At 39.4% G+C, this 14,127-nt stretch overlaps 1 protein-coding gene across 2 annotated transcripts in view; it reads left to right on the top strand.

The window, feature by feature from the left end:
* Nucleotides 1-14,127, top strand: part of LOC140252635 (neuroendocrine protein 7B2) — a 39,798-nt gene that overhangs the window by 22,373 nt on the left and 3,298 nt on the right. For both annotated transcript variants that reach the window (XM_072337547.1, XM_072337549.1), the window contains exons 3-5: nt 4,149-4,298; nt 7,202-7,314; nt 12,208-12,261. In XM_072337547.1, coding sequence (XP_072193648.1) covers nt 4,149-4,298; nt 7,202-7,314; nt 12,208-12,261 — 317 coding nt within the window. The remainder of the gene's footprint in view (nt 1-4,148; nt 4,299-7,201; nt 7,315-12,207; nt 12,262-14,127) is intronic.

Consider the following 14,127-nt stretch of genomic DNA (forward strand, 5'->3'; position numbering starts at 1 on the left):
CTTCTTTGCCTCTCATTTCCTGACCTTAATAAGTCTCAGCAACAAAGAGTAGAACTCTCTTGGATGTAGCAAGCTGAAGATCAGGGGGAAAATAGCAATGGGGGCTTTAATGCTGCTGGTGATGTTGGAAAGGGTAAGGAAAATGAAAATGTGTTGCTTCCTTTTTTTTGCTTTTGGGATTTTTTGGATGGTTTGAATCAATCAGATAAAATGGTGGGGAGTCTTGCAATTAATAAAAGAAGGAAAAGGAAGTTGGTGGCTGGTGTACGATTTTAAGATGCAAGAGCATCAGAAGGCACACTAGCAAACTTACCTTTGACTAGGGAATAGACCCTTTTTGACACATCCCAGTGACACAGGGAAAGCTGACAGAGCAGTGTCTGATACCAGAAGTGCAGGATGGAATGGAGAGCTAACAGAAGGAAAATGAACTATCTCTGGACCCAAGAGGACTCATTGGAAAAGGTTCCAGAGGGCAGGGCTGGCTGTTTGTATTCAATGTGAAGGATTGCTTTTGAGAGCGGATTTGATCTATTGTTTTTTTGAGCCACTAATAGGGGCAGCAGCAACCAGAACTTCAGCTTTTCCATCAGATCAGATTCATCAGGGAATATATTTAATACTGGCAGGAGACTGCTTACTCCTTTCCCTTTCCTTTTCCCCTTTCCTTCTTTCTCCTTCCCTTCCTTTTTTCTTTTTTCCTTCCAAGAGCACAGTGGTCACGTTGTCTTCCCATACACAGGGACAGTATTTCTGCTACAGAGAAATCAACTTAAAATGGTTGCAGTTGAGATTTTCAGTCCATCCAAGTATCTCTAATGAAGATGACAGTGGCTGTTGGTAAGATAACCAAAGAAGTCTCCAGAATTGCATGAATGCAGGGATACACTGATCCGTTCTTTCTTCTTCTCTCTGCAACAGTTCACAACCACTATCAGAATATGGCTACATGTATGCATATGTTTTAAATGAAACTCAAAGCTGAGTTATGACAATACAGACCTCAGTCCAAAAGACCTAAACTTCTAGATTATCCTGTAGGGAACTAAAATAGCCACATGCTTTCAGAGACATCCCAAGCATGAAAGGGAATGGGTTGCTTTGTTTCTTTTTCTTGGTTTTTGTTTTTGTTTTTGCTAATATGGGGTGCACAAAAGCCCATATGAGAAATTTATATGAGAAATAAACAGAGATGGGAAAAAACATAGGTCTCTCCAGCCTGCTCTTTCTCATTACAGGAGTGTCCTCTGTATGATTTCTTTGGGTTTCTCTAGTCTGGTTTCAAACAGTTCAACAATGGTGTCTCTCATGCTGCACTTGGACAGGGAATTACAAAAAGCTCCTCAATATTTAGTCTTCTTGTCTTTTTCCTTCAGTCTCTGCCTCAAGGTTTGGTCCTGGTTCAAGAGAGCCATCTCGTGCTATTTTTTACATGGCAGTGTATATGTTTATATTACAATGTTTTGACTTGGTAGCTGCCGTGTGTTTAATTCTGATATGTTTCTTCAGATCAGTAACATCACAATACCCAAACTAATGCAGCTTGTGCATTAGCGTACATTATACTCCCATTTGGTATATTCATAGCATTTCATTTTTATTATTGCAGTCTTGACTGAGTGTGCAATTTATCACAGTTAATAAGAAATGAGCTTCACTAACACTATTAAATCATTCAAGTGTGCTAAATTATGGCACCAGAGCAGGTGCTATTGTCTCCAGTTCTTTCAGAAAGAAAGAAAAAACCCTTAAACGATCTTGAACATTTATACCTAAAGGAAACAATCCTTTATATTAATATAAAAAGATTGTTTTGCACTCAGTCAAAGGGATTCTTGGCAGTCAGTTTAAACTTGCATGTATATATAGCACACTGGAGCCTGCTAAGTACCTCTGTTTTCTTTATGGATGGAGCTTTGGTGCCAAGAGGTCTGCACCACATGCAAGGGTAGATATGCTTGCATCTGATGGATTGTCCCATAGCGAACCACATTGTATACAGGATGTTCAAACACGTATTGATTATGTGGTTCTCTCGTTTACAGCAGAATCATAATCTGATGCTTTTAAGTACAGATATGCAATCAATCTTCATGTGAAGGAGCTCAGTACAAAAGAAAAATTTTATGCTATACATTACATGTTTGAGTGACATTAGATTACATGTATGTTATACGATTTTTAATGCACAACCATAGCATGACTGTGAATCTATACAGTTCTTACAAGCATCATCTTTGTTGATTATAAACTGTAAATGTATAATAAAGTTATAGCATGTATAACTATTTAGTGCCAGGTCTTGTGATCGGCTATAAGGGAAAACCTCATAAAACAAAGTTTTAATAGGACTGTGTCTATGTTTGTTACATCTGTGTAAAACTTACTTTCAACATTGCATTACAGAATAAGAAACTTGTATTTAAAGGGGAAAAAATAGGCAAATAAAATTGAAATACATATGCTTATACAGTAATGGGTGCTATAATGCCAACATCATTTGCAATCTCCAAACAACTTGGCAGAATTAATACTTCTCAGTTTAAAAAATGAATGTGAAATTTCTTAAGACTACCTGAAGTTAGCAATTTCTGAAAGGCAGAGCTTTAACTTACAATGCTTAGCTGCATGTAGGATGCAGTTTCTTTGGGTAGTATTTATTTGTGACTCAGGGCAGGAATGCTTGAGTTCTGGAGGAGACTGCATCTTGAGACTTGTTCGTAGCTTTTGGATCTGTGAAAATTATATAAATTGAAAATAAGACTATATAGAGATCAGACAGCGATCATACTACTTACCAGATTTTATCTATATTCGCTCTTTAATTCACGTTCTCCCATTGTTCAAATTCCTTTTCTTCTCATTCACTGTTAGTGGAGTCTATCAGGGGGCTGTGTGTTGCTATCCTTCCCTATGCAGGGTTGTACAATGTGTTGCTCTGCCATTACACAGTTGTCTCAGTGCTCAATAACTTCATTAGCTGTTGCTACAGTGTGTGTGGCATCTGTTTTACGGCAGGGCAAAAGCTCATACTTGGAACTAAGTTTTCATTTGTCTAAAATTCAAAAGAATGCTCTACAATAGCATTTAGAAAACTGCTCAAGCAGCAGGGCTTCAGCACTCAGATACATTTGATCAGTAATGTGTGCACAGAAAACAACAACCTTGAGCACACGTGTAATTGTAAAAAGGGATAAAGAGAGATTGGCCTGAGCTTGGTTCCCAGACTTCTTGCGGAAGTCAGAGCGGAGGAGCGCAGGCTGAAGTGTGTGAGAGGAAGGAGAGCTGCTCTGCCTTCTCCATTCCCACTAGCTGTGGCACACTGGTTGCATTGTGTTTGCCCAGGAGCAGGCAGCACTTCTCCTTGCCCTGCCCTGTGGGGTTACAGTGATCTGCTGCCCTGCCACAGCACGGCACATTGCTACAGTGACCTTGTCATAGTGCCTAAGACCCACAGGGCAAATATAAAAGCAGAAGTTACCTGTTAAGAAAAGGTGTGAAACAAACGAATGCAATGTTTTGTACCAAAATGTCTGCAGTGCAGGTGTGGGTGGATAGGAATTCTTAATCACTTAATCACTTTTCACCAGTAAATTCAAATCTGCACTCAATAGGTGCTTCAATGTTAAAATATTTCTTTATGTCTGTATAGACCCGAATTTGGTACAGTATCCTGGATCCCCTCCCATGACTAAGTTTATTAAGGTATTTCTAGGCTGTACGCATGGGACCATTTATTTTTACAGTGTCATTAACTTGGCACGATGCTGTCTTACTGTATCTTCTTCATTTACTGCTTGCTGCACTGAACCATAACATCATCAGTGAGTGAGGATGATTGTGAAGTAAACATTTTAATTTCCGTTATTGTCTCATGTTCCTTTTTCTTTGCATCTACTTACCTATAACTTACATAGTTTAAAAATTGAGAAAATGAGGTTTATAATAAGCGTCTGACTTTGTTTCTGAGCTTCAGTTCTCATTACCAAAGTCATCTGATTTAAATCATGGCCAATGGTTCAAAAACAGAGTTTTGAAACTTAAACTAGGATCTGTCTCTGTATTATTATTATTTTTTATTTTTTTTTTTAGATTGGTCTTATGCTTTTCATCTTGTGAAACAACTGTGTACAAATGTTCTTTGCTAGGTGGAGCACATGAGGGTCTCCAGCACCTGGGTCCTTACGGCAACATCCCAAACATCGTGGCTGAACTGACAGGAGACAATATACCAAAGGATTTCAGTGAAGATCAAGGATATCCTGACCCTCCAAACCCCTGTCCTATTGGGAAAACAGGTAATTCTGCCATGGCCTTCACACTACTGTACAGACTGTGTTGCTGGGCTTTCCACTGATATACTCAGCAGCACAACGTTTATCACCAGTGGGTGTTTCCTTTCATTCTGCAAGCCAGGAACAGACCTGTAGAGCCATCAGGTGTTCCAGATGAAATTTATTTTAATATGTGCAATTCCTGTACCGATATATGACTGCTAGAAAAGGTGTGGAGGAAGAAATTGGCTTGACCTTGGAGAAAAAGATGTCAAGATTTATAACAGCATCTTGTTCCTGAGGGAGTTCATTTTTAGGCTGGATCCTGAAAAAAGTTATCATTCTGTACAGATGAGGTTTACCCTTATTTTAGAGACTTTCATTGTGCCAAGAGGAATGAAACTGTCTGCCCTGATCTCCAACCCAGACCATGAGTCAATATTTAAGATACCTTGGCTCCCATCCACGTGGCTTTATAGCTCACTGAGGGTGCATCTGCGCCAAGAATCGGAGCATTGTGTGACCGTACCCCAACTCATTGCCAGTGAGCAAGCCGTGCAGAGCAGCTGGGGAAGGTGATCACAGTGTGATACCTGGAACACCCATGGGTCCCACTGGGGCTGGGCACATTCTCAGTGGCTAGTGCTCAAGGACCTCAAAACAACACTTTGTGTGCATGATATAGATATACCCTAAGGAAATGGATCTTTTTCCTGTTATTTGAGCCAAGGAATGATTTCCAGCACTGAAAGTAGTAGTAAAACACCCATTGGCTGCTTTGGAAGCTGGAATTGGGAATCGGAATGAGCACTTCTTATTTGTCTCTCATTTTTTATTTGTGAGCTAAGAGATCTTTTCAAAATCTTTTCTGTTTAGTCTTCATTTATGTTCCTTGGATAATGCAGAACAGTTGGCTGTATTTTTATTAAAACTGTTCTAACTTGCTTAGAATTGATTAAAAAGAAAAAAAGTGCTTTTACATTCCATTCAAAAATACTAAAAAATCAAATAGTTTTCCCCACTGATTTCTATGACACCCCATTTGGTGATGATGACTGTATCTGTTCTAAAAGAACATATCATCTTCCATTAGCTCAATGTAGATGTTGTCCGACAGGTTGCAAATGATGGTTTTTAGGTTTTCTCACACACAGTAACATGCTTCTTAGATAAAGAAGGTTTGTTGCTTTCCCATCAAACGTGTTTGTGGCCAGATAAAAAATAATAATAATAAAAACATGGCTTCCAGAGAAGTTACTCAAAAATCCCTTCAATTTTTCTTTCTTAGGTGAAATAAAAGTTGTTATTCAGAGCAGAACAGTCAGACCTGAGCACAGGAGGAATTCCTCAAGAAGTGCGGTCTGTACAGATAGATAAACTCTGCCATAGGTACTCTGTGGGTGAAGATAGCATCTGCTAGGATTAGAGTAAAATGTTTTTCAGAGCCTTAAATGGAAATTCAAGTGGTGACTGTTAAAACTGTATTATGCATACAAATTACCGGAGGCCTTCCTCAATCAGGTCTGTGGATTTGCTTAATGGAAAACAATTTTTCCAGTCACTGTCTACATATGCGCATTCCACAGCAGGAATACATAAGCCTCGAGCACTTGAGCTTGAAGACTTTTTGATTAGCAGTTACAGAGGGCAGACACATGTCCAGCTGCTCTCTGGTAGAAGACACAAAGGCATAGACACTACACCATGAGGAGATAATCCATGTTTCTGTTGTCACCTGCTTCTCTCTTGGGTTAACCCTGTCCTTTCTTTTAAGAAACTATTAAACTATAGCGGTTTCTGGGTTAGTTAGAATTTGTGGTTACTTTTGCCCTGCTTCTTTCTGTTGATGTATTTTTTTCTTCCTAAGGAGAAAAGAGAGAAAGGAGAATCCACTGGACTTGGAATAAACCTTAGTGGATTGCATTAATTCATTTTTAAGTCAAGTCTTGTCTGTTTCCCACATCGAAGGGAAAAATAGTCCCTCTGCAAGTTTTCTATGAGATGATCATACAGGGACAGAAGGGGTAGTCCCCTCTGGAATGTCTGTGCCTGCAGATGCAGCAGTTTGGCTGCCCCACAAGATGCCCTGGGTGCTGGGATCTGCTTGGCCATGGCTGGGAGCTGCTGGGGCTGCAAGTACTTGATGCTGGCAGTGGGAAGGGAGCCCCACCAGCAGGCTCTGCACAAAGGTCTGGTCTGGCCTCACATTCCTGAAACATTGCTTAAAGATTGCTTATTTTGGTAAACAGTCCATGAGAAGAGTTTTTAAGAGGATATTATCTTTGATGTGACACTGTCTGCAAAATCATTCATTGTGATAAAGGAGGTTTCTGCACTCATCATGTTAGCTACTGATCCGCAGAAATGTCCCGGGCATACAACTTCTGCTACACTGCATTTTTTAAGGGAACTTATGACATATAAACAATTCTCAGCCATTTTCAACAAAGTAGCAAGCCAGAAATGGAGCTCCACCAAGAGCTACTTAGTGCAGGAAACTGCCTTTGCTTACAGACTCGTTTCACCATGAAATTTGAAAGTATTGCCTAAACAATTTCTACCACCTCCTGTGGGCATTAAAAAATGAAAATAGGATCCTTTCCAAATCAGCAGAACGTGCAGTTCTATGTAAAATTAAACTCAATCACTGATTTAAAAGAGAAACGAATGTGAGGAAGGAGAATTTGGAAAATAAGTTTGCTTAGAGTTTCATTAAGTTGTATTCTTCAAAAAAGATTTGCATACATCCTGATGAACTCTTCTCAAAAAAACAAAGAAACAATCAACAAGAAAAGGTACTTTCCAGTTGTCCAGTTGCTTACATGCTTTTTTAAACTGCAGAATTGTATTTAAGAAGTTTGCTGCTAAAAATGGCACAGTTTTTTAAAGTCACTAAATACTCCGTGTTTTCTAATGTGCTTTTGCAGTGGATGATGGGTGCCTAGAGAACACCCCGGACACCGCGGAGTTCAGCAGAGAGTACCAGCTGCACCAGCACCTCTTTGATCCAGAGCACAACTATCCCAACACCGGCAAGTGGGTGAGTATTTGTCTCTTGATGGGTCTGCCTCACGTGGCCCTGGGCTTTGTTGCATGGGATAGCAGTAGTATTAGGGAGCATAATGGGCTCATTGCTGGTAGAACTGTCACCCTGAAAGGACCTTCTCAGAAAGATGAACCAGCCCTTAAAAAATGCAGAAATAGAGGCTAGGAAAAAGGATCAATGAGACGCCCATGGAAGCAGAAAATAGAAATACTTCTCTCATTATGTCCTGAAGCATGACAACTATGTATGTGCGTGGTAAATGCAGCAAACCACATTTCAAACTGCAGTGTGCTGTAACCAAACTCAGTGCAGATTTTAGCATGAGGTTTCAAAACATAGCGGGGCCCCTGTGAGAGCCTGGCACACACTGGGCTGGAGTGGCCCTGGCACAGCTGAAGGTCCCCAGGTCCTCTCCATACCCCCAACATTGCCACCCAGCTGCGACTTCCCCTTCCGCTGTTGTTGGCTTGTGTGGAGCATCAGTGGCCTCTCCCAGAGTTATGTTACTGGATTTCATTGAAAACCTATTTTATGCATTACGTGCTACACTGAGGGCAAAACTCTTGCACTACACATACAATACTTTAATAACTCCAGCTAGACTATTTCTGCAGGCTAGAGGCTCCAAAGAGAGCTCTTGCCGCTTAATCTTAGATTACATCAGTTGAATGTCCAATCCCAAATCCATCTTCAGGCGCCAGGAAAACAATAACAATGATCATAATTTATGCTTCTAGAGCAAATCACGAAATCTCATTATACATTATTACAGCACTTTTCTTAAGATTGCCCTAAGCCAGTGCTTTCTAAGCATGTATCGATAAATATACAAGTTTGGCAGCCTCTTCTTCTGCTGTAATTGTGAGACAATGACTCATCATTCACGATCAAACCAGTGTAAGATTTATAGCCTTAATTACTTATGTGAGTGCTAAATTTCTGGAGAGAGTCATGCCAAAAAATCCAAATTTTGGAAACCCTCATTGCGTTCTAAGTAATTACCATCAAAGGTTTTCATTTTAAAAACACCAGATGGTGAACTTTATTATTTATGCCAGATAATGCTGTTAGTTTCCTTATTATTCAAAAGTAATTTACTTTCATAATGACATTTTGAAGACTATAAAAACACTTCTGCAGATCTTTGGCCTGCAGCATGATTTCAGAATCAGTGTACGTACTGCATTGTCATCAGCAACCTATATACTTAACAAATGATAGGTAATCACTAGTGAACATTGGCCTTTTTTTCATTTCTCCATCCATCGCTGTTAATTCAGGGAAAAAACTACTCACACGTGGATTAAAAAAAGAGCGTTAGGTCCCAAGCAGTAATCATATCTAGCTGTAGTGGAGCGAAGCCCAGATCTTTTCGATTAGAGATGAAACAGCTGGTAATGTACATGAGTAAATGTTCTGCCGAGATCCAGGAGTATTGCCCCAGCTGCCTCCTCCTTGGATATCACTGCACGTTAGAAAGATTAGGAAATACACTGACAGTGATTTTATGGCCCTTTTGGTTATTTTCCCCTCTCCAGAACAATAATTGCAGAAAAGCACTATAAAAATCAGCTATTATAAAGGTTTAGTTTGGTGACCAGCTCTGGTGTTAGCAAAGCCAAGGGACCAGTGCAGTACCCAGGGTAACGTACTTTACAGTGGTAAACCATCCTGTGTACTAAAGTGTGATTCCATTTAGATGCCAACTATCACGTGTAAATATTTGCTAATACATGTGAAGTTATGAATACGTAAATCCATAATAAATGCACACTGGGTTAGGAGAGGAAAAATACAGACGGAATCTTTCTGTCTGGTGGAACTTTCTGTGTATCAATGTGTTCACCTCTGGGAGTCTGGGAACAGGCTCTGTTGGTAGGGCAAGACACACAGCTTACACTCTTCCCTCCTGTCCCCTCAAATAGAGAACACCCTTTATCCTTCATTTATAGACATAGTGAGAACAGTAAGATGTGGCATTACTCTGGTGTGCAACAATGATTTCTGAGATTTCAGGATAAAAACCTTTTTTTCCCATTGGTTCAGACATTTTTGTGCAGGAGGCAGGTATTGTCCATTGGGGTTGCCTTTTTTGTATTTTGCAACTCGATTCTTTGAAAGGTCTGAAGAAGTGTTCTTGGCATCCAAAAAAATTTTCATGAAGATATTTGTATTTACAAGACAAGTATATAACTTACATGCAAATGAGGTTTAGAATGATTGAACCCCCAAGTGCTAACCAATACCATATGTAGGGGTTAAAAGGAGGACGGAAGTTCAGCTGTATTTTCTGATACCATTATCAGTACAAATAGGAAATTAAACGCAACACTATTTTTCAACAACACTTCTTTCTACTGAAGCTGTGGATGACATATCAGTCTCAGGGTAGAAATAATGCCAGTTGTGCTTATCAGCTGCAGCAGAGGGAACCAAGCCAACATAAAGAGAAGCAAATAGGAAGCAGGGATAAAAACAGGCAACAAATTGAACCTCTTGTTAAAAGAAGCTGCCATGTCTGGCTTCCTAATTTTACTGAAATCCTGAAAGTAGTCACTCATAGATATCATTTCATTCCAGCTTCAGTTGCAGTGAGCAATGTTAAGTGCATCTTGCTTTGCTAATTGACATTTTAAAATATCTGGTTGGCAGTGGTGATTATTTAGGGGGCTACAGTGAGTCCAGTGCCCCCCTTCAGTTTCATACAGTAGATACACATTGCTGAATTCAATGGAGTATGATTGGTGATATAAATTGTCATGCTTGATATTCCCGATGGGATGCACATTGACTGACATGGGAACAAAAAAGTGCTCCTGAAAGCATGCAGCCTTGCTAATGCAATTTCCCTTTTCACTTTTGCTTAATAATTGCGCAAGCCCAGATTTCAGAGCTGCTGATTGTTACTGACCTAAACAAGTTTCCCTGACCTCAGAAGTATCAAAGGGTCAATCCTTCTGGCATTGCTTGCAAGCATTTTAACTCCTGAGTTCTCTCCCTCAAATGCCCACCTCCAAGCACCTGGTGGATGCACAGGAAGCTTCAGGAGTGAGTACAAAGCATTGGCTCCTGGTGCCATGGCTGTTCCCCTCCATGCTCCTGAAGCCACATTTCCTTGCTGGCCATGCAGTTTGTCTCCAGCTCCAGGAGCTCCATGAGAATGGGGAGCCCTTCACAGGCAAATTTAGTCCATTATGCAGTGGGACGTGTTTCTATAATTGTGATGTGCCATTCATTCACATTTGTTGACTGCGCTCCATAAGCCCATTTTCTTTGCACTACACATCATGCTAAAAAGTAGGAGAAATGAACTTAGCACATTCCCAGGCAGACAAGGCTAATACCACCATCTTGAGCAGGAACACTTCTATTGTAAGGAATTTTCTGGAGTGACAGGAACGTTAACTTAGGTAGTCATGAAATCCTTATTTCAGCAACAATATTTTTCCTCTCATTAAAATGATACATTCAGATAGTTTATGAAGAGGGGATTCAGCGGTGCTTGGTTTCTACAGAAAATAATTTACATGTCTTTGTTGTTGTGTTTTTTGTTGTTGTTGTTGTTTGTTTTTTTAATGTTAAATTTACGTTTTCCCTAAGTAAGTTTGCACACATGACTAGCCAAGAATGTCTCCCTTGGCCAACTTCATCTCTGTTCCCCTTTGGCACAGTTCGGATAAAATAACTTAGGTTGGGCAAGAGATAGGCCTCGCGAATTTTGGGCTTAATGAACACAAGAAGTACAAAACAGACAATTTTGGCAGATTTCATTGTAACACTTGAAAATGTTTGTTTTTTCTCATATCAAGGCTGTGCAGAGGGTAGAAGTGTTTGGTGAATTTGTCTCGCGCTAGAATTACGCTTTCTATTTATATAATCAACATTAGGTCAGTTGTTTATAACAGAATTAATGGTCTTGTTTATACAGTGTTCAGCTTTTATACATGTAATTCTTCTCTCCTTCCATTTTCAGGTTAGGGTCTTGTTTTGTTTTTCTGCATAATACACAATTGAAACAAAATGTGTTGAGCATGTGTGTGTTATTCCGGACTTTATTAGAATTCACTACTTGTATGAAATATAACAATATGTGGATGCGCTCTTATAAACCGTGGTCAGAGGGGTTTTGTGTGTGTTTTTTTTTCTCATCATCATAACTTTCCTTTCTGCCAAGATGTTTTTGGCAGTTTTTAAAAGGTTTGCCATTAGAAATGTTATGGACCAAATGGTTTTTAGAAACTTTATTGAGGGCACTACTTAAACAAAGGAAGAGTTGGCGCAGAACTCATTTCAGCAGAACTTTGTTCTGGAAAGTGTTGATATCTGGAAGAGAATAAGCAAAGACAACAAAACAGTAGGAATGACACTGAATGCAATTTTAAAAATGAATTAGAAAATCCCTTGTAAAAAGGAAGTATTTTTGCTTCTGTTCTTGTCACCTCAAGTGTACAGAAAAATGTATCAGAAACAGCACTCCCCCTCCCTATCCCCCTCCTCTTATTTATCTTTTTTATTCTTTTTTTTCTTTTTAAAAAATGTGTATGTATTTATGCTGTATAATACATGATGTGGAACTTCCAGTCTATGTATGTCATTATTCAAGCATGTACTTAACGTCTTTATTTGTTAAACACAAACAAAGATACAGTGCAGCACAGAAGCAAACTGCAGCTTTGCGATCATTGATGAGCCCGACTGCTCCTGAGGAACTGCAAGTATTTATTTGGGTTTTACTGCTAATATTTTGGATGTATTTATCTTTCCTGTAAAACTATGCACCCATCTAATCTTGCTTCTGAAATGTTCACGTGTCAGTATTTAATGGCAAAGTGCAGTATTTGAGAAGAATGTAATGATTTTGATGGCTACATTTCTCTCCCCTTCCAGAGCAAGAGTTTACTCTTTGAGAAGATTAACGGTGGTCCAAAAAGAAGAAAGAGGGTAACTATCAGAATAATTTATAGCCCTTTTATTATCTAGAGTGCTAGCAAGGATAAAATCATACTGTTGAAATGAAAAGTTAGTTTGATGTGTCTGCATTACACCTCAGGTAGTCATAAAGTTGGGAAGCTTCTGTGATAAACTGCTGCAGCATCTCTGTGACTGCCCATGGAGTGCAAGATGTAATTTTCTACATAGCATGTTGTGTTCAGAAGCCATGCTTCAGTGTAAAGCATTTGTTCACAAACTCTGCATTATTTGTGGAAATCCTGATTACATAAACCCAGTTGAAATTCAAGTTAAAAGTTCCTTTAAAACCAAATAAAAATTAACTATTAAAAATATTGGCAAAATTAATCATCTCTTCCTATGCATTTCAGTATTCTTTTGGTTGTGAACAGCAGCAGAATTAGCTCTTAAACCAATGTCATTCTATTAACTTGCACAACGTGATGCAGCTCAGAGTTAAATTCCCAGCTCCGTGTCCCGCTTGTTGGGTAGAGCAGGAGGAGAGTGTTTCTCACCTCTCCAGCCCCAGCACAAGGGAAGAGGAGGTGAATGCTTCAGAGAACTTCTGCACTGTTCACGCCACTGCATTCTCTCTTTTTTTTTCAGCAGTGTCAGTCTGTCTTTTATCAAAAAATCTCTTCCCGGCAGAGTCTTTAGTTTTGCTGTTGGTGTATTTTTCACAAGAAGAAAACAGGACTTTATGTTATGAAGTCTAACTGCCAAAAAGTAGCTTTGTATAATACGGCAGCACAGTTTATAATGTAAATTAAGTAAGTCAAATTGGGTTGAAATAGTTGCAGTGCAAGGGAAGGTGAGTTATTTCTTTATTTATTTGTTCAGTTTGTTTAACTCTCACATGTAAAGATAAGTTTTTCCCCGAAAGGGATGGGCTGAATTCTTACTGATTCACACAACACTGGTAATAGACACAGTATGATCGTAAGTTAGTGATTTACCTTCAGCTCAGTGTCTGCCTCTCACTTACCTATCCTTAATTTCCAAGTTTGTTAATAGAAAAAGTGTGGACACCTTATTTTAAGTAAGTCAAGTCTGAATTAGAATTTACTCTGGAAACAGGAATATTTACTGCTCATTAAAACAGCATAAGTAAGTGCAATACGGGCATAGAAAAAGTAAGACACATACTTTTTTGTTTACATGCTGACTGATATAATCAAATAGATACAAAAGGAATAATGGCTGAAGAGACAAGACAGACCTGTGGTCAGTGAAAGCCCAGAATTTAGGAGATGAATCTTCAGCTTCTTGCTTTACAGCAGGTTTTGTTTTTTTTTTTTCTTAGCCCAGGTGTACCATTTAGATGTAAATTATTATCATTGCAATCATTTCTCTATTATTTTGTGAGTAATACTGTAATGGTTACTTATGCTGCAATGAACAATTTGGAATTTTCACCACATGAACAGGAAGGCAGCACAGGGGTGAGAGCAGCAGAGTACTGGGCCAGATTGCAAAGAGCCCACCTGCCTCTCCTCCTACCCCCTGTGCTCCTGTTGGTGCCCTCTGCACAGCAGAGCTTGCTGAAGCCTGCTGGAACAGGCTGCTCTCTGGGATCAGAACAGACCCATTTTTAGACTAAAGCATGTCATGTTTGGAGTCGAATCGTCCACAGAGAATAAAGGTATTGTATCTATACAGCGCTGCAGAGGGGGACTGTGGGATTAGGCAAAACCACATATTCTGTGTTTATATATATGTATTTATGTGGATGTATATAAATGCGCATCCCCTCCCACACAGATATACCTACATTTCTTGTGAGTATATGTATGTTTGCTTTTTGCTACTGTGTTAACTATTGCACTCTGCAGAGTAAATGATGCAGCCGCAAGCATC

Source organism: Excalfactoria chinensis, chromosome 5 (assembly GCF_039878825.1).
Source record: "Excalfactoria chinensis isolate bCotChi1 chromosome 5, bCotChi1.hap2, whole genome shotgun sequence".
NCBI lineage: Eukaryota > Metazoa > Chordata > Aves > Galliformes > Phasianidae > Excalfactoria > Excalfactoria chinensis.